Genomic DNA, 21,601 nt, shown 5'->3' on the forward strand with positions numbered 1-21,601 from the left:
GACTGTGCATTCCCGCCTGAACGACACTCATCATTTATTCATCCCCTCATGACACCCCCCCCCCCCACACACACACACACAAAATCCTTCCTAATGGAGCCTCGCCTTCACTTCCTGGCTCATTGGAATGCTTCCTGCTTCCTGGATGCCAGCGAACCTCTGATTGGCTGTCATAGAAGGCGGACGCATTGTTGTTGTTTAAAGGCGGCATACAGTGCCAACTATGCCAAAAACGTCACAGATTGTCAATAAAATATTGTTTGTAAAACGCTGACACAATCGGACATCAAACGAGCGCCCATTTTGTCAAATTATTTTGCATAAAGTTCAAGGTGCACTGTGCCTCCTGCCTCATGACAGCTGGGATTGCCTCCAGCACTCCTCAGAAAAAGGCATGGATATATGGATGGAAATAAATTGTATGCCAAATCGAATTGATTTGATTTGATTTCAAATGTTATGTGAAATATTTCTTTATAAAATCATTGTGACTGAAATAGTTTTCTGGCAAATTATTCATTTTGCATGAAATCATTTCACATCAACTCTTTTTACTCAATTTTCTTCCCTTTTGTGTAAACTCATTAGATGTCACATTCTTCTCACGCCAATTCTTTATACACCAAATAATTTAGCAACTCTTCTTACATACATCATTTACAAATTTTACAGATTTTTTTACAACGTATCTTTTCACTCCAAGTAATTTGATTTCAACTCTTCTTGCACAAAGTCTTGAACATCAACTAATTTGACATAAATGGTTTCAATTCAACTCGTTTGACGTCAAATGTTTTGACATCAAGGCTTTACCACAAATCTTCTCACATCAAATATTTTTTTCAAATGTTATAAATCAAAAACGTTGTCACCTCATTTTACTTAAACAATTCTTACATAAAATAATTTCATGCCAACTCATTGTACATCAAATAGTTTTAAATTCAATCAATTTCTCCAACTCTTTTCTCCGTAATTCTTATTATCGGAACGTAAGCTAATGCAAATCTGTGGTGAGACTGCAGTTATGCTTACCTTTTGCCTTGGTAACTACGTTAATTAGCCACATTGTGACGTAACAGTGGGCAGGAATTCCAGACACAACTGTTGGATATTCTGCATTTAAAATCATTTTGTATGGAAAAGGGATATAATTTGGTGTTTTGTTGCTGAAATTCTGCATTCACCATCAATAATGCAATTAAGTCTCTCTTGAGATGGTTAAATTAACTTCTTATGTTGTACATAAATTAAAAAAAAAAACATTTTCCATAACATGTCCTCTGAAGGGGCCATTCTGAACCCTTTTTTTAAAGTTCCCAAATATGGTCGTCACCCACTGAGGGCTTCCTGTCACGTAGGCGGCCCAACAGGGGGCGCAACTGAAAAGTCAAGTCAGCGTGGATGATATTTTAACACACTTTTTTTATTTTTTATTTTTAAAGCCAAACCGACATCACTCTGCGAGCCCAGGGGGCATGGGGTTGGGGCGTTTGAAGGGCGACAGAGAACGGGGGGGGGGGGGGGGGTCGGCGGATGGGATATCGGGGAATGCTGACAGCACAAGTTGGTTTTATTTGCAAAGGCACCAATGTTCCCGTTTTTTGATGGGACAAGCACTTTTTTTCTGTGCCTCAGTGACTCTAATGTTGTAAATTTCACTTCAACTTCCTGTTAAAAAATAATAATCGAAAAAAATTGTGACACCCTGATTGGACTCCTTGTTCTGTTTTTTTTATGGCCCACTTGTTCTCCATTGTTTTTTTTTTTTAAATTGCAATTACAGGGATTTTCCATCCCAAGAACTCAAAAGTTAGCTGTTGTGTTCAACGTGGTGGAAATTTACATTTGGGTCAAAAATTGGCTTGGTGGCACCCACTTGATTGTCTTGCAAGCCAGGTTGACTCCAAAACAGGAAATTTGGGAGCTATCCATCGTAAGGAGGCACAAAAAAAGTCTCAAGAAGCCGGATCGACACAGGAAATCTGCTATTTTGCTTCAAAGTTCAAATTTTAGGCTCATTATATTCATTTCCAGGGCCCGTTTTAATTTTTTTTTTTGGGGGGGGGGTATTTCAGCCCTGGAAGCAGCGTGAAGGCGCAGCACACAAAATTACTGTAAATAAATATTTCCAATATGTTTTGGAAAGATATGAACAGCATGCAGATGTTAGTTGTAGGGGAGGAATGGCTTTCTTGTTCAGTCCCGTGAGCGAGGCCGGATGATAGATGGCGCTATTTGAGCCATCCCGCCTTTGAAGGATAATCACATCTGGACAACAGAGTGGGGCTCCTCTGTGCCGCCACCGTCCAACCACAAGAGCATCCAAAATAACACAACACCACACTGTGTTGTGTGTTCATGACCCTGAAGTGAATGTTTCGGTATGTTATGGAACAATCATTTGTTGATTTACAGTTGGCGTGTTCTCTCCTTCTTTGTTTTCTCCTGGTCTCCAGGATTCCTCCCATATTCCCCAACAAAAAAACGCATGTTAGGTTTACTTAAGACAAAATCTGCTGTGTCCGAGTCATTTTTGTCATGGGCCACACTGCAGTGGCACACAGCGGCTGCTGGGTTCTCTCAGAGGGCCGTCAGGACTGTGAAACAAGATCCGGCAAATGTTATCCGCCTCGGTAGAGAGTATATATTTTACAAATTGTCAACATGCTCACTCTTGGAGCTGGTTGCGAATATTCGATTCCAAGTCAGCTTTATAGTCATATATTTTCTTTCCTTTAAATGTGTAAAAGTGTGACGTTCGCTCAAGTGTGACATGGAATTTAGGAGTATTGCCTCCCCGAGCAGGACTCTTCGAAAGCACGCTTGCAGGGTTGATGCTTTTATAATTGTGATCAGACTGCTAAGAGGTGGATTCAATTACTGTAGGTAAGTCTGCAATCAAGACCAGAGCACCAAAAAACACAGCCCAGTGTTGCTGCTCAGAACCGGGAATGCACAAGCTACAAGAGAGAGAGAGCTTAGTGACATATTTGGCGGTGATTCTTATTGACAAACCACCAAAAAACACTTATTGCATAACCATAGAGTAAAATAAATACATAAATAAATAAATCCACTCATCCATCCACCCATCTTCTACTGCTTAGCCGAGGTCGGGTCGCGACCCACTGACATGCGTTTCCTCAGCTGCTTCATCCTGCTCTTCTGGGGGGATCCAGAGGTGCTCCCAGGCCAGCCGAGTGGGTCGTGCCTGGGGTCTCCTTCCGGTGGGACGTGCCTTGAACACCTCACCATGGAAGAGTCTGCATCAGATGGCCCAGCCACCTCATCTGGTTCACGGATATAAATCGAGATTGCGTGACTTGCACGATTTACATGTCGCACTTCAAACTCCATGATACAAATGCATAAATAATCCCAAGTACTCATTAAACCCCATTATTGTGACAGAAGAGTCTCCGCTAGGATGAAGGGCAAAGTTTATAAAAGAGTGGTGAGGCCGGCCATGATGTACGGATTAGAGACGGTGGCCCTGAAGAAACCACAGGAAGCAGAACTGGAGGTAGCAGAAATGAAGATGTTGAGGTTCTCGCTAGAAGTGAGCAGGTTGGATAGGATTAGAAATGAGCTCATTCGAGGGACAGCCATGTTGTACATATTAGAGAGTGGTACTAAAGAGACAGCAGGAAGCAGAGCTCCAGGTGGCAGAAATGAAGATGTTGAGGTTCTCTGAATGGGATTAGAAATGAGGTCATTAGAGGGACAGCCAAAGTTGGATGTTTTGGAGACGAGGTTTGAGAGAGCAAACTTCGATGGTTTGGACATGTTCAGAGGCGAGAGAGTGAGTATGTTGGTAGAAGGCTGCTGAGGATGGATCTGCCAGGCAAAAGAGCAAGAGGAAGATCAAAGAAAAGGTTGATGGATGTTGTGAGGGAGGACATGAGGACAGTGGGTGTTAGAGAGGAGGATGCACGAGATAGGCTTAGATGGAAAAAGATGACACGCTGTGGCGACTCCTAACGGGACAAGCCAAAAGAAGAAGAAGAAGAAACACTAAACCCCATTATACTACTCTCTTCCCACTAAGTCACAATAATGGTAGACAGGCATTAGTTCCGACACATTCACAAATTCATACATACTCAAATATTCATATTTGAGAAATAACACCGTTTATTTTGCTGTCTGCCATTGTGTAAATGCAAAATGGCTTCCTTGCCCCGGCACTTCAGTTTACAGATCCCTCTGGTGTATTGCAACAACACAATGAGACTTTCTTCAGTGGCATTAACGGTAAAGACAGCTTGAAGAATCGTTTGTAAAAGAACCAAAAAAAAGGAAGATTTAAGGATCGAAGATGCATTTGGTTGGGGTGGATAAGCGGTTCAGGATAAAGGGAACCAAACTCTTCAGAAAAGCATTGCAACACCATTCCAAATCCTGAAACTTGCAACTCAAACGACCCTCTGAAGTCCGGTAGTTCCAGAATCGGCGGTTCATGGTGTACGTGTCTTTCGATCGCTCTGTATTGATTTTGGTGCGGTATATGCCATGAAATTGTAACAGGTGGGAAAAGACGCACTCATGAAAGCAACCCTTGAGACACCACCGCGACTTATTCCCACCAACTGCGACCCATTAACACCCTTCCCAAGCGCCACAGCACCACGGTCACAGCAATCTTTCAAGGCAAGTTTGGGTCAACTTTAAAACTTTTCAAGCATTTTTTTTCAATTAATTTACAGCAATTTTGTACTGTACCGGAACACGAAAAGAAAACAGCATCAAATTAACGAACAAATGGCTTTAATGAACACGCCTCCCATTTTACTTCATTAAATTGAGGTTACACTGTCCTCATATCAGTAACATTTTTTGATTTCATTTTGGAAATTCAGTGTAGTTTGTCTTCAATGTTATTGATGAAATGATATCAAAATGACCTGTATATAGGAAAAAAGAGTAAATGTTCACAGAACGCAAACAAAGAAGTTCTTTTTTGTGCATGGGGGTGCTGGTGACGTATGTCGACAATTTAAAGAGTTGAGCCGAGCATCGTCCCCTTGAAGCAAAGCGATTAGCTCTTAATTAGTCACCTCATTACTACTTTCAACTTCACTCTCGCTGCACTCTATTAAAGATTTTTATCAGTTTGACAAAGACGCATGAAATACAGGAGAAGTTTAAGACCAATACAGTGGAAGAGCGGTTGACACACCTGCTTCTCACTTCTGACGTTTGAGGCTCGAACCTGCTTTCAGGCCTTCCAGTGTATCATCAGTCGGTGCGACGATACACATTTGTCCATCTGTTCGTGACCCCGGAAATCACCATCAGGTATTTGCCATATTCCTATGAAGTAAACATAAAGTTAACCAAACAAGAACTGTTTGGTTGTCAAGGTGACGACAACAGACAAACATGATGTAACACTCAACACAAATGATGAGTAAAATTCATTGAAGAATCAGACGACGGTTCCGTCACGATCCCCTCTACCACCGCAAAGTTTGACGAGCCCTCTGCGGGAAGTTGTATGATCTTTGAGTCGCGGCAGGAAAGTTCTGTTGCGCCATGGGCGCCGCAGAAGTATGCGCATAACCTCGGGTGATGTCGAGCCGCACTGACGCAGCCTCAAAAATTGATCGCACTGATCGCGCTTCTACATGTGCACACACACATACGCAACATACTGGACTAAACACAATAAACATACAAAGCACACAACTATATACATAACAGATACATAATACAAAACACATACAACACATGTGCACAAAACATACACAACATACTCTCATACATGAACACATTGCATACATGCACAACACACACACAAAATCACAGATTCACAATTCTTGCACATGTACACAACACATTCATACAACGGAAAAGACATTCACGACACACACACACAATTACAAACAACAGACATGCATACATACAAAACACAAAACTCCCTACTCAAATACATACCTACATAAAACACACATTTACACTCACGTTTACACAACACACAAATAAGTATGACACACACAAAGCATACACTGCACAATCACACGCACATACACACACACACACTGACCACACACAACATTGGGCATACACCACCCAACAAACATATTACCAACGCACACACACTCACACAATACACGCAATGCACAAACATGTTTGCGTGTGCGTGCATGTGTGTGTGTTTATGGTGTTCACTGGAAATTGGCATGTGTTGAGCTGCAGTGTGTTGTGCAGTTAGCATTTTGCCGGCAATGTTATTGCGTTGTTGCATTGTATCTTTTTCAGCCATGAGAAGCGCATTCGTGCCGGTCGCTCGTTGTGTTGGTCGGTTGCGCTTTGACAGCCACTTTGCACCTGATGAGCTTCCCGCTGGCATCTGGAGCGCACAGTTGCCGTGACAACAACAAGACTCATTGTCATGGAAACCACCGGGGATGGGCAACTTGGGGTGGTGGCGAGTGGGGAGCATCTGCTCCCCGTTTGGACCTCCTCTGTTGATTTTCGCACGCACACACGCACACACACACACACACACTCCCACGTAGACTTGGAGTACATAGACAAACACAAACAAATGTGCACATGCACACACACACACAACTATGCCACAACTTGTTGTGGTCATGTGACACCAGCCCATGTGACATACTAATAAAATACTCCAATTTCAAGCTAACCTCAATTTAGCATGTTAAGTGTGTGTGTGTGTGTGTGTGTGTGTGTGTGTGTGTGTGTGTGTACAGTGGCCAGGATGACAGATTTGTGTACAGTAAAGAGTCTCAGTTGCTTGGCAACCACATCTGAAAATGCCCACTAACCAAAAAAATGAAAGCAACAGTATCCCCATCTTCACCATTATGAGCATCATCATCACATCACCAAGCATCTTTCTGGTTATCGTCATCATCATCATCATCTTTATCATCAACTACATCCTCACCGGAATCTTTATCGTCAACATCATCGTTATGATCAAACCTTCATATTTGTCATCAACCTCATCATCGCCACGGCTTGGAGCTCTCAGTCAAGCTACGACGTTTACGTGTGCAAAAATTAAGTCCAGTAAGTCAAAGTGGCGTTGGCTGTAAACAATGGGTAAGCTTCATGAAACGTTTTTTGAACGTAAATGTAGGGTGGCAGCATTGATGCTCTTATCGGAAGAAAGTAAGTAATATGTTATTTTGGATTAGTTTTGATTGGATTGAGAATATTCTGATTTGGCATTGGGTTTTCTTCAGGGCACTCGAATGCACCACCGAGTCACGGTCATAGCATTTGTTGTTGGGGTTCGCTACATTCACCAAGGCTATGCTGAAGGCTCCTCAGGTGACCTCAGCGGGGGTCAGCCCATTTGCGGTCGCGTTTGGCAAGCTGACTAATTAGACTGAGGGCCAGCTGGTTAATTAAGCTCAGGCGGCAGCCGATTGGCTGTCCCGAGTTGCGCTGTCCTTCAACTCAACTTCAACTACAAGTCGCTGCAATCACGTAAGAGGACACGAGAAGTAGCAGCATGGTATGCTAGTGTTTAGCACAACTGCCTGGCAGTTCTGAGGTTTGTTTTGGAATCTTGTTTCTGGCCTTCCTGTGGAAAGTTTGCGTGTCTTCCTTCCCTCAATTGACACTGAAAGGGCAAATGATGCAGCATCACTCAAATTTTGTTTGTGAACTTTTTTGTGTTGCTGGTGCGACGGCATAAAAGCATCCACAGAGACTGTAATGCTGGCCTACCTGTGAGATCACACACACACACATACAGACATGCTTTTGTACCTCTGCTGCAGCCTTGACACTTCATTGGGAAGTCTAAGTGTGTGTGTGCGCATGTGCGTTACAGAGCAAAGCTTTATGACGATGTTGTCTGTGTATGTTTGGCTCTGACTGGATCCAGTTTGATCTTTTCTCTCTCCTGCTGTGATGGAACGTTTGATCAGTGAAATGAATCATGGGAGTTGTAGTTGTGTTGTTGTTACGGCTAGAGAATTAAACATTTGTAAAGTCGAATCCAGCCATTCTTCAACCTCACTTTCCTCATCTTCCTCCTCTTTTTCCCTCCTCTTCATCTTCATCATTTCATCCTCTTCTTTGAGATGGATGATCATTGTGTTTTTCCTCCTGGGAAATAAAATGTTGAGATGTAAATCTAGACTCAAGGTGTTGGTGGAGCGCAGTCCTATTTACATCTAATACAATATACATTATATTAAAGCTTAGGGATTTTAAAGCTTATATTGTGTATTTTATCCACTGTAGAAGCTTTGACAACTTGTGTAGGACCGACTTGAGGTATCCCAGGATGACCTCAAATTCTTCACATGATGGAGTACAAAGAGAAAGACAATGTAGCAGACTAGTTGAATGACTTTATCAATACACACTTAAAACTCACTAGTGTACTGTGCTACACTACTAGGGCCAACTCGTAGGCTTGTGTCAAACACTAGTTAGCATCCTTATCGGAAAAATATTGAATGAAGGGTCAAACTTCTTTCCATCAAGCCATAATATAAGGGCAAAAAAGGGCTTTCATTTTGTTTGTTTGGTGTTGTTGACTGCACAACGTGCATTGACATGATGGCAGACAGATTTCCACAAAGCTGAGTGTGTTGGTAGAGGGAGGGTGTGCCCTTGACGATGCGCTTGGCGGAGTAAACCTTTGGTTCCAGAAAGTCCGTTTAAGCTCACGCTTGCTGGGACTATTACAATTTTGGTGACTGTGTTTGAGTTATAGGCGGGCAGCCAGGCAGACAGACGAGCTCCTCAGACAAGTGTGGTGGATGTCACGTATTTCATCAGCGGACATGGAACCTTCCCTCATCACTGTAGAGTTCAATTAATTGACTGTGTTATTACTATTATTATCATTATTACATTAAAAAAAAAATCATCCCACATAATGGCCAACACACAGCTGTAGGGGTCAGGTGGTGGAATCGAACGATCGTTGGAAGGGAGAGTAATAGTGTGACATATTGAAGTCACTAGTGTTGTTCAACGGCTCATTCTGTATTTATTTATTGATCGTGTACCTCCTCACGTTCACGGATCACTGCGTCTTCTTTTCCAACTCAATGTAAGGTTATTATGTTGCTTTTCAAGCTAATGAGAGGAACAGCTTCAAATGGTCTGGATCGCAGTCAGCTGTGAACATCAGCACAGACGTCCCGAATGCGCCGGGATATGCCGCTCGATGAAATCACCCAAACCGGGTCGACCCGTCTCCTCTCAGAGCAAAGCGCTGGATTTGCAACAGTTGGGGAAATTGAGAATTTAGCCGTAATTATTCTTTTTCCAGTACTGTATTAGGTCAGGGCGGGACGGTGGATCAGGTGGTAAAGCGTTGGCGTCACAGTTCAGAGGTCCCAAGTTCAATCCCAGACCTGCCTGTGTGGAGTTTGCATGTTCTCCGCCGTGCCTGCGAGACTTTCCTCCGGGCACTCCGGTTTCCTCCCACATTCCAAAAACATGAAACATTAATTGGACACTCTAAATTGCCCCTAGGTCTGATTGTGAGTGTGGCTGTTTGTCTCCATATGCCCTGTGATTGGCTGGCAACCAGTTCAGGGTGTACCTTGCCTCCTGCCTGATGACAGCTAGGATAGGCTCCAGCACTCCGTGCGACCCTCGTGAGGATAAGTGGAGAAGAAAATGGAGTGATGGATGTATTAGGTCAAGGAAGTAATGCCTTAGGTCAAGGAAGTAATGCCTTACTAAATGAGTCTTGGTGGTGTTTGGTTTTAACTCTTTAATTATATTTAAATTTGAAGATTTTTAGAATTATTTGTTTTCAGATTCCTTAAAATCAGCATAAAGCTTGTGACTTGCAAAATCAAATTTACATAGTTAAACATATGAACATAGAGACTAAGTTGTTAATTTCCCCAAATTTTGTCAGTTAAAAAAAAAAAAAAATTCTTCACATTTCCAGTATGTGGCTGCAATGCTGCTGGTTTGCCATTTGAAATTCCAAGTCAAAAGAAAAAGGACCTGTGATTGGCTGGCAACCAGTTCAGGGTGTACCCCGCCTCCTGCCCGTTGATGGCTGGGAAAGGCTCCACAATTCCCAGGAATTGGAAAATGAATAAATGAATGAAAGAAAAAGGACTTTCCCTCCATGTCAAGTAAGTTTGTAAGTTAATAAGTAATTGCTAAATCCGTGTTTATCATTTTGTACATTTGTAAATGCTAGCCAATCATGTTTTCAATGTTTATGTGGTGTAATAGTAGTTGTAGTTTACTTACTTGTTCAGTAGGGGTTCTATTTTGTGACCCCCTCTTAATTTTCCTACAGTGACTTTCACATTGCATTAGAAAATATGCAGCACACATTCACACGTATTACGTTGAATTTCATATGCAATTGATATCCATACATGGAGGGAATTAGGGGCAGAACTGTGGACAACTGGTGAGCACATCTGGCTGACTGTTGTCAGGACGCAGGTTCAAATCCGGCCTCGCCTATGTGGGGTTTGCATGATCTCCCCTTGTCTGGGTGGCAACCAGTTCTTGCCCAGAGTCAGCTGGGATAGGCTCCAACACGCCTGAGACCCAAGTGAGGGTGAAGGGAAAAAATAGACCTAAATATTTCTAGGAGTGGCATAAGACACAGTCGTAGTGTACTGAATCCTTTTACTAGATAGTACAAAAGATTATTGCATGAACATGAATGATAAGCAACAAATCCTCAAACAGCGGTGCTGTGCTAGCAGACATGTTTGTTTGTTTACGCTGCGCCACCGCAGGCATCCAATGGTGGCCCGCCGTGGAGCGTCGGCATGGAAACGAGGCTCGACTGGTGATTCCTGACAGGAGGGAAGAGGGGAAGCGAGCGGGTGTCACCATGGCGACTGGGGGATCTTCCAGGAGAGTGGAGAGAGCAGCTGTTGCCATGGAGATGGGATGCGTGTCAGCCAATGTACTTAGTGGTGGAAGGGGAGGGGTTGTAGGGGTTATGGCGGGAAGGTGAGATGCAGATTCCAGGAAATGATGCAGTGAGTCTTCAGCCATCCGTCCATCCGTTTTCTATCACGCTTATTCCCACCGACTTTGGGCGAAAGGCTGACTTCACCCTTGACTGGACGCTAGTCAATTACAAGGCACACAGAGACAGACAACCATTGTTTGTCACATTCACAGCAATCCTGAATGGAAACCGAACCCACGCCACCTGTACGGACGTCAGACGAATATACCGCTGAACCAATAGTGACTGTTGTGCGTCTGCACCTTTTTAATAAGTTTCATCATTTCCCACAAGAGTCGCTTCTTCCTTGTGCATGTGCGTCAGCGCCGCTCTTTCCCGCACAAAGTGTTCCTTCCGTAATGAGCGTCACCGCCAGGTGAGACCAAGTGGGGATGAGTAACAGCGAGAGCGCCCGAGGATGAGGACAGAATAGGAAGTGACGGTGAGCGGGCTCATCGGGGACTACACGTTGACCTAGACCAGCGTTGCCCTCGCTACGGAGTCCACAACAGAGTCAGTAGCAAGTAAGGAGAGTGTTGGTGGTGAGTCTGAAATGAGTCAGTTGGAGTTAGTCAGTAAGAACAAGTCATGGGATCAAGTAAAAGGATTGGCTCACTGACTCACTTCTCACTCGCTTCTGGCTCTCCCCACACTCCTGATTTGCTCCTGAGTGGTTGCTAACTCGTTCTCGACGACGCGCTCACTAACTCCTACTGACTTCACACTCCCTCCCAACTCACTCCAAGTCACTCCTTACTAGCTCCCGACTGGCTCTGACTTGGTACCCGCTTGCTCCCATGACTAACTCGTTACTCCCTCTTGACACACTCGCACCAGGTACCCTGCTGACTCACTACTGCACTCGTCTTCACCGCCACAACTCTGAAGGTTCACTCAGGAAGTTGAGACCGGCGGTCAATGCACAGAAAGGAAAGTCAGCTCCTTTTGCCACGCCATCATGTCTTACTGAAGCAGCATGTGGCTCAAAGTTATATTTATGTACATAATTTACAGCAGTTACTCACATTTGAAAAATGTACTTGCCGTCACGCGATCAACCAAAACTGCCTCACGATCGACGCATTGAGCACCACTGGTGTAACTGAATTTTATGTTGATGACTTTCAATGTTAATGCCCCTGCAGTACGTGAAGCAGCTCAGAACATGTGCTTTTGGCATCACTTCCGAACATGCTCAATACGGTTAACTTGCATTTTCTGTTTCCGGGTGAATACTGATTGTTTAGGAGCAGGCTTGTTTTGTTAACAACGTTTATGAAATAAACACGCAAATTAATGTCAAGACTACACAACATAAGCGACGTCTTTCAATATCTATTTTTTCTACTCATAACAAATTTTCCACGCGTGATTTTTCGTGCTCGACTGTGCAGATTTGTGAGTGCGATGGCGCGCGGGTACGAACGCGCTCGTCAAATGTGAGCGACTGATTTACAGTATGTCTACATTTAGTCATAGCACGAGGTGCCATAATTGCTATGTCTCTACGTATGATGTTCAATGTTGTGAACCTGCCGTGGCATCTGTTAGTGCTCGTAAGCGCTCGTAAGTGATTGCTTATTATTTGCTTATCCCATCTGGACATTGCTGCTTTACGAGATGGCAATGGAAGCGGGCCAGTTGAGTTTCATCCAGCGGTCGTCCATTACTTTGACAGTGTGTGGAAGAAAATTTGAAAGAGATAAAATTGAAAGATGAACGATGGATGACCTTCATTAACATTACACCGGATGCTCAGCAATGCACACCAATTTTTCTTCTTTTCTGTTTCTTTTTCTTGGATTGCTTTGACGTGACATTCTGAGTTGCTGAATGCACCGAGAGGTGTTCCTCCTCTGGCTCCTTCCTCCCACTGACAAACTGCTAATTAAGCGAACAGGCAACCAAATATAATTAAAGTCCGGCGTTCCCGAAGATGAGGTTACACCAGGGGATCAGTTCTCCCACAGCCTCACCTGGAAAACTTCTGAGTCAGCGGCCGGAATCGGAGCTTTTTGTCATTGCCTCTTGAATAGCAACACTTCCCCATGATAACTTCCAAGTCTCAGATTTTGTTGAGAAAAATATGGTATTGGCTTTTCATCCCACTTCTTATATGGAAAAGATGAGTGAGAATGAATCACTCAAAGGAAGTTTTGGTTTTGGGAATCCCTCCCCCCCATCTACGATTCGCTTTTTTTCCCCAGATACCCAAAAAGTTGCATAAGCTTCAATCGAAATGAATGTATAGAGAATCTTTCAGATTCAAGGGGGTTTTGAGATATCAGCTGTTAGAAGACCATCTTTCAGACTTGAGATTCCAGCAAAATTTGAGATATGATTGAGCTTCAGGTCCTCACAGCTAGATGGCACCAACAAACTTCACAACAATCAGCAACTGTCAATTCATATTGGTTTCTTTGCAATAGAAGGTCATTGCCAGTTGGTGGCAGTAGTGTACAGTTAAACTGGTTTGCCAACCGCCAACAGACACCGCCGAAGTAGAGCAAAGGGAGGGTACACCCTGAACTGATCGACAGCCAATCACAGGGCAGATACAAACAAACAACCATTCACACCCAAAGCCAATTCAGAATCTTCATGTATGTTTTTTGGGATGTGGGAAGAAACTGGAGTCTCTGGAGAAAACCCATGTAGGCACGGCAAGATGGTGCAAACTTAATACTGCATCTGAGGAGGGGAATGTCGGTGCTGTTTGACTGTCGCCACTTTGTTATGCTTGCACCTTGACGGGTCGAACTCCTGCAATAGCAGCAGATGTTGGCGGAGTCTGCATTGAACTTGCAAAAACTGAACGTCTTCTTGGGATGTCTCCTTCTTTGAGGTTTGTGTCCATAAAATGTCTTTTCAGCACTTTTATGACAGGAGAGGACGTGTTTCACAGTAATACGATGATTACACATCCACTGTATTTAAGGCTTAATGGATCCACTACACTCCAAACCAAGTCTTGTTTTCACTCCATAGGGGTCGTGGTCATTGCCTGGTATTATGTTTCCTGGTATTGGAGCTCTTACACAATCATAAGCAATCAGAAATCCTGCAGGACGGCCCAACAGACTTTCCTTTGGAATACTGTGTAAGTGAGGGCACCTTTTGAAATAAAATCTCTCTAGCTGCATCTGGATCAGATCCACCTCCATAAGACCACCTACGCCAAAAGTTACCCATGAGCGGAGCAGGTGTAAACTGACGATGACTTTCAGTCACCAAACTGTCACATGCGCCGGCTGGATGTCATCAGGCACACAAACCGGTCTGCCAAATTAACAATAGTGCCAAATGAAGATATGCCACCATTTTTGTTGCAGTGCACATTGTGCACGCTACAAAAATAGAGCCCTTAATGTGATTGTTTTGCAGTTTTATCTTTTGAAATGTACAATCTAGGAGATTTTGCTAATTCCGCTTTGTGACTGAGTTCTCTCAACTGAGGTCCCTTCGCTCTGCATGCATTTGCTATTCGGGATTTTTAAAAATGTATATATTTTCCAGAGGTCAACATTCCACAATAGTTTCATCAAAGCTCTGACACCTCATTGGTCACGTCTTCTTATGCTAATAGGTTGTTCTTCCTCTGGTGTGGTGGTTTCATGTAGAGTTGTACATGTGAGACAGGGCGACAAGAGTCAAATATTTGAATTTTTAAAAGCACATACTGTACCTCATCAGAGGTTTTTGACGTGGATTAATGACATAGGAATGGGCACCATGCCTTTGGAGATGTTCTTTTGTTGTTATCTACCAAATAATGTTAAAACCATTACACTCATTGGGTCTGCTTCTTAGTGGGAGTCAAAAGGCCTAGTTGTGAAAAAAGATCAGGGGTGGGAAAAGTGTCAAAGCCATAAGGAACCATATTGTTAATGTCAGCAAGTGCACATCAGCGGGGACATGCTTTCTTTCAACCTGAGCAAACAACTCCAATATTACGATAATACCATAGATTATTCAACTAACCCCGACATTAACATGACGTGAAAGTCGGTGTGACGATGAAGTCAACAGGTTTCCCGATCGATCCCGCCGTCGTAGGGCTCCTCCCTCGGGACGATCCGGCAACCTCGCGAGGAAACTCATTACTCGATGCGAGGCCCGATTAACTGTGAGCTCTCTAACGTGCACTAATGGATCTAATTAGCGCCGCTAATCAGTCTCGTTTGTTTGACATCAGTCGGACCGGAAAAGCGGAAAGTGCTCCCATCAGAATTCCGCTGCAATGCTAATCTTCCTTCCAGCAACTTTCCACCTGTCAGCAGAACAAGAGGAAGAGGAGGCGTGCAGATGCTCTGGATAAGCAAGCACATCCGCAGAGCTGCATACTCAAATGGGCCGCTTGGAAAACTTCCTGCAAGGCCTGAGTAGGGTTGGGAAATTGATGGTTACTTTCTCGTTTACTTTCTCAGTGAATTTCCACTAAAGCTGAAGAATTTTGGAAATATCCATCCATTCATCCATTATCTTCACTGCTTATCCTCATAAGGCTTGCGAGCAGTGCTGTAGCCTATCCCAGCTGTCAAGGGGCAGGAGGCGGGGTACACCCTGAACTGGTTGCCAGCCAATCGCAGGGCACATTGAGATAAACAGCCGCACTCACCATCACACCTAGGGGCAATTTAGTGTGTCCAATTAATCATTTTTGGAAATATTTCATGTAAAAAAATTGACATGGGACTTTTGGGAAATAACTGGGCATTAGGAGTAATTCAACGAAAAGGCATCACATTCATTCTTAACTCATGCACTGCTGTTCTTTATATTCTTCAATTGGAATCCAACCATTTACTGCCCCCGACAAATATACTGTACTCATTAAGTACCTTTTTCACCGTGTAGGTGTGGGAGGGGGTCTCGCCCAGCTTGTCTGTGGCATTCGAGCGTCTACATTTAGTAATTGTAATGACGAACAGACGGCGGTTCATAGCAGCTTTGTATCTCTTTGGATTTGAGATCAGCGCAGTTTTTCAGTACAAGCTCAATATTTAGGTGAGTTTTAGCGCATCAGTTATGAGGTAGAAAAATGACAACATGTTGGACGTTTGGCAAATTTAAGCACAAACAAAACAAAGCATGTTTATGTATGGTATACACAGAAATGTGTGACGTAGGTAGAAAAAAGTGTGTGTTCCGAAGTCCAGAAAAGACAGTCAATGGAGTAAGTAGCTAAAGCCATGTAAGTTTTATACCTCTTAATTAATAATCATGCTATCAAAAGCCCTTTGGCAATTTTGTTTTGGTTGTATTATACTTTGAGGTGTCACAAAAACAAAAACGTTCAAATTACTGTCACTTTTCTGCTTGATGTTTCTATTTTTTAAAAATATTGTTTTCTTCGCTTTTGGATCAGAAACCGTTTTTGGGAGTGAAGCCAACCCATGTTCTCCTGCTGGTTGCTAAAGAACAGAAAGAAAACTAAAAACAAACGTGTTTATTTTAAGGTGAATGAGGGTGGGTTGTGTGGGTCTTCAAAAAAAAAAAAAAAAGTCCAAATGCTCCGAAACAGTTGTCAAGATAGGGAAAATGGATCAATGGTCATTTTCTTTTCCCTTCACTCAAGCAGTGGTGCAAAAAAAAAACTTCTTAAACATGATCTAAAATCCAAAAGAAAGGCTAATATCATTTTAAGAAATATATCCGCACTGCTTTCTAGTTTTTCATCATGGAAAGCACATTGAGTTTACTTGGGTATGCAATATTATAAATAATTATAATTATAAAATTAATTTTAAATAAAGATGCTTTGCAATATTGATTAACATCTTTGAAAGTGTATAAAAAAAAGCTCAAAATGTTTTTTAGATTTTTTTTCTAAAATAGCATCTAGCATCATTTAAAAAATATTTTAAAACATAAAAAAACTAAAAATAATAACTGAAAGGCATCTTAAAAAATGTTAGAATATGTCTAAAGATCAAAATTGGCTAAAAATATCTTGAAAAATTTTCAAAAGGTGCAAAAAAAATCTAAATAAAAAAAATGTATCTAAAAATAACTACAAATATATATTGTATTTCTAGTGAGGCTAAGTGGGATGGAAAATGGGTCCCAAAAAGATAGGTAAAAAAATTATTGCAAAAATATGCTGTTTTCCTCCTGGCGTATCTAAATTCCCTGATAAGAGCCAACATTTCACTTTATATCTTCCTACTTTATTCCACTTTACTCTCATAAATTTGTGTCATTTCCCCCAAATTTGCCACTGGAAATTTCTTACTTTGCGAGTTCCGATAATTCGGCGACGGTCAGCTTGTGTGACAGGACCAGAAGTGTAGCGTCACCGTCACCGTCTGTCGCACTCCCAGAGAGACATCCTGCCGGGTCACGCATCAACTTGGACACACTTTTCTGTCACCATCGCTCCCTTCTGTCAGAAATTCGGTGGCGCTGAGGCTCTGCAGGGACAGAACGGATCAACACGCAGTTCCGAGCTGAACTCCCCACTGACTGGCTCCAAATATGAATGAAAATGTTTTCTGGTGTCATCATGTTTGCACTGTCAATGAAAACCTCACAGTATTTGGCAGCCTTTTTAACTATGTTGAGGTGAGTTGAGGAATTTCATTGACACAAAAATAGAACTTTGGCCTCATCTTAAAGACTCTTTTTAATCAAAGAAGTAAATTGAAGTGAATTGAGGACTTTCAATTATACAAAAATAGAGCGTTGCCACTATTTTTTGGCATCTTGACATAAAGGCACTGTGTTAAGTGAGATGAGGAGTTTCATTTGTCAAATGTAACATTTTAACTCCATCTAGTGGCATCTTGGTGTCCGGGAGCTAAGTTGAAGTGAGTTGAGGAGTTTAATTTAGAATCATTATCAAGCCATTTTTGACACTTTAAGGGTTCTTGTGAGTTTTTAAGATAAGTTTTAGATATTTATTCTAACATGTTTTTAGGACAGTGGACGACTGCTTAGCGCATCTGCACACAGTTCTGGGGACCAGGGTTCAAATCCGGCCCCCTACCAGTGTCGGTTTTCTACGGGCACTCCTGTTTCCTCCCACATCGCAAAAACATGCATTAATTGGATACTCTAAATTACCCGTAGGTGTGAATGTGAGTGCGAATGACTGTCCATCTTTGTACGCTCTGCAACTGACTGGCGACCAGTTCAGGGTGTAGTCCGTAATTCGCCTGAAGTCAGCTGAGATAAGATCCTGTGCCCCACGATCTCAAACAGGATAAGTGGTATTGAGAGCGCATAGATGAATGTATATTTTTGAAACACTTAAAGGGTATTTCTTTTAGATATTTTCATGTGCTTTGATCAAATTTCCAAAAGGAGGTTTGAGAAGAACTTTGTGATGGTTCTGCTTCTCGGGCGCTTTCCCACACAAAGGATGCTTATGATCTGCTGTGTTTGCAATTTATTTATTGGATCTAATCTCATTAGAAATCCTCAAGGGGGGCACCTAGGGCAGGGGGGCAAAGACTCCCGCAGGGTACGTGGCTCGGAGCAGATTAATGGCGGGAGTGCAAAGAACTTTCTTGATTTTCTTTATTAGCCATGTGACCTTCAGAAAACATCAGAGGCTCCAAGCTGAAGCAGCAGAAGTGAAATTACCTTCACGTTGAACTTCTAGTGACCAGTATGTGAGTGTGAGTGCGATAACAACTTTTTTAACACACTTGCCCCTCATTCGCACGAGACCCTGTCACGCTTATGAGTCACATGACAACTGGGAGTGAATTGCCAGCCCCTTTTACATTATACGGTTCTACCCCCACCAGCCTCGCTCATCCCCGTAGTCGCTTCTCCATTAAGGGACCTCTATAGTCCCGTGGTCCAACGTCCGACAACGCCCACATTGCATCATGTGACGTACGCCATGCTCTGCGCAGTGATCTGAAAAAAAAAAAGACTGGATGGGTCATTGGCCACCAAAACTGACGTCGCCATCCACCATCTTGATACCCCTAAATTTTAGGGGTGTCCAAACTTTTTGCAAAGAGGGCCAGATTTGGTAAGGTGAAAATGTGTGGGGGCCGACTATTTAGCCTGACATTCTTTGAACCATTAACATTAAATACAAATTAACTTTTTGGGATTTTTTTTTAATTTAATTACAAATGGCATACTTTTACTTTTACATTTTTTTTTACATTTAGGTTTTTACCGAAATCACAAACCACAAAAAATTAAGAAAACTATAAAGGATATCTAAGTTCATGTGAAACATTACATATTATTCACTATTATATGGTCACTGTAGGAAAAGTGCTGAAAACAAAACAATGATCACTGCATATTCAAACTGTGATTTTGACCATCACAAAAAAATTAATTAACTGAGATTTAAGAATTTATTCAACTCAGAGGACTTAACAAAGGTCTTGCCTGCACTAATGTGAAGGGTGATACTGGGATCTTGACTGCAGTATGTAGTCCATGTCTGGCTCAAGAGCAGTGGTTTTGATGCGCAAGATGTCACGCAGGTGAGAGTCACTCAGTCTCGTCCTCATGCGGCTCTTGTTAATGTTCATAACGGAGAATGTCTTCTCGCACATGTATGTGGAGCCAAACAAGCTCAGCATTTTCTTAGCAAATGTCCGAATTGCTTGGAACCTGCCTTCATCCAGCTGGCGGTAGAAGTTGACAAGAGGGAGCTGTTGGTGCCGACTGCGATGCTCGGCGTCACACTGCAGCTCAATGAGTTCCAGTTGCAGGTGGTCTGGAGCGTCATCAGGGTCCACGGAGAAAGGAGAGGAAAAAAGCGTGATCTCCTTTTCAATAGCTGCAAAGTCCCGAAAGCGCTGCTGAAACTCCTCAACCAGAGATGAGATGTCTGCTGCATACTTTGTCATTTGCGCACTAATATTGATCTGTGGGAAACTGGTCACAATTTCCTGCAGCGACGGGAAATGTGCGGTATTGGGCTGCGCCTGTGACAGGTGTCTTTGGAAAAGTAGCAGCTTGGTCCGAAAGGCTTTGATGTGTGAATACAGTTGGCTTACCACTGCATTTTGCCCTTGAAGGCTTGTGTTCAGCGCATTCAGATGTCGCGTTATGTCAACTAAAAATCCCAAATCAGCCAGCCAAACAGGATCATTTAATTGTGGCATGGGTTGTCCCTTTTTAGTCAAGAATTGTCCAATTTCCTCCCTGAGAGAGAAGAAGCGCTGCAGCGCAGACCCCCGACTGAGCCACCTTACGTCGGTGTGATACAAAACATCTCCGTATTCAGCCTGGATGTCGAGAGGAAACTGTTGAAACTGGCGGTGGCACAGCGCTTTGGAGCGAATATAATTAATAGTCTTTATCACCGGTTTCATAACATTATCATATTTCATATATTTGGCACAGAGAACTTCTTGATGAATAATACAGTGGAGTTTAATAGCGCTGCCTCCTTCTTCGCTGACTTTGTTACAGACAAGGCTTGATAATCCACTCCGCTCGCCAGCCATGGCAGGTGCGCCGTCCGTAATAATCCCGGTGACTTTATTCCACTGTAGTTTCATGTCATCTACGGTGGAACAAACAGAAACAAATAAATCCGTTCCTCTTGTTTGGCCCTTCAGACTCTGGAGGTCCAGAAGCTCTTCACTCACGTTCATGTCATTGTCCACTCCTCTTAAAAAGATCAGTAACTGAGCGGTGTCGGACGCATCCGTGCTTTCATCGCACGCTAACGAGAAAAAGTCAAACTCAGTTCCTTTTGCCTCTAACTGTCTCTTAATATCTAATGAAACGTCTTCAATTCTCCGTACCACAGTATTACGAGCCAGGCAAATATTGGCAAACTCTTGCTTCTTCGCGGGACAAATTTTCTCAACCATTTTCATTACACAGTCTTTAATAAATTCACCCTCAGTGAAAGGTTTGCAGTGCTTTGCAATCAGCGTTGCCACTTCGTAGCTTGCCTTTGTGGCATTTTCATTTGACTCACGGACTCTTGTGAAAAAGCTTTGCTGTGCCGTTAAAACAGCTTCCAGTTGCTTCACTTTTTCACCGCGTTTGTTCCCAGTTAGCTTGTCGTAGCTAGCATGTTTCGTCTGCTAGTGCCTCTTGATGTTGAATTCCTTGAAAACAGCCACAGTCTCTTGGCAAATTAGGCAGACACAGTCGTTTCGTATTTCAGTGAAAAAATACTCAAACTTCCACTTGTCCTGGAAGCGGCGGCCCTCGCGGTCAACTTTCCTTTTTTTGTTTACAGACGCCATGTTAGAAATGGGCTGGGCTGAAACGATCACGCAAGGTCAAGGGTCACGGCGGCCAGAGTGCGGCCACAGGGCTACTGCCATCTTCTGGTGAAATGAAAAATATGAAAAATAGCTTTTTGTACACATGTATTTTATACTGTGGTCAACAGTGCTGGCGGGCCGCATATTATTGATTTCATGATAGAGGCCGCGGGCCGGTAAAAATTTGTCCACGGGCCGCAATTGGCCCGGGGGCCGGACTTTGGACATGCCTGCCCTAAAACAACCATGCCAACCTGTGCAGCGACAGCAATTAACTGCGTTAATCGCCAGTTTCGTGGCTGTGAGAAAACATTCCACAGACAAGTTAGAAGGCTTTACTTTGACACTGTTAAAGTTTGTAAGTTTTTTTTAGGATTGATCCTAGAGGAGCCTCTCAAATCATATTCATTTGGTCTGAGATAAAGTCGTCAATTTCAACAAAGTACAA

At 43.0% G+C, this 21,601-nt stretch overlaps 2 protein-coding genes across 2 annotated transcripts in view; one reads left to right on the forward strand and one right to left on the reverse strand.

Annotated features, from left to right (window-relative positions):
- Positions 1-21,601, forward strand: part of kcnq3 (potassium voltage-gated channel, KQT-like subfamily, member 3) — a 57,060-nt gene that overhangs the window by 15,662 nt on the left and 19,797 nt on the right. The window lies entirely within an intron of this gene.
- Positions 1,268-21,123, reverse strand: LOC133510775 (general transcription factor II-I repeat domain-containing protein 2-like). Its single transcript, XM_061839106.1, has 4 exons — positions 18,697-21,123; positions 17,181-17,358; positions 5,183-5,316; positions 1,268-3,293 (listed from the first exon to the last, which is right to left on the reverse strand). Exon 1 carries the CDS (start codon positions 20,752-20,754, stop codon positions 19,312-19,314), a length of 1,443 nt encoding a protein of 480 aa, XP_061695090.1. The 5' UTR covers positions 20,755-21,123; the 3' UTR covers positions 1,268-3,293; positions 5,183-5,316; positions 17,181-17,358; positions 18,697-19,311.

Source organism: Syngnathoides biaculeatus, chromosome 13 (assembly GCF_019802595.1).
Source record: "Syngnathoides biaculeatus isolate LvHL_M chromosome 13, ASM1980259v1, whole genome shotgun sequence".
Lineage (NCBI taxonomy): Eukaryota > Metazoa > Chordata > Actinopteri > Syngnathiformes > Syngnathidae > Syngnathoides > Syngnathoides biaculeatus.

What these genes read in the sequence shown, in the direction of transcription:
- LOC133510775 (XM_061839106.1), bottom strand. Translation starts at nt 20,754, where the DNA reads ATGAAAATGGTTGAGAAAATTTGTCCCGCGAAGAAGCAAGAGTTTGCC.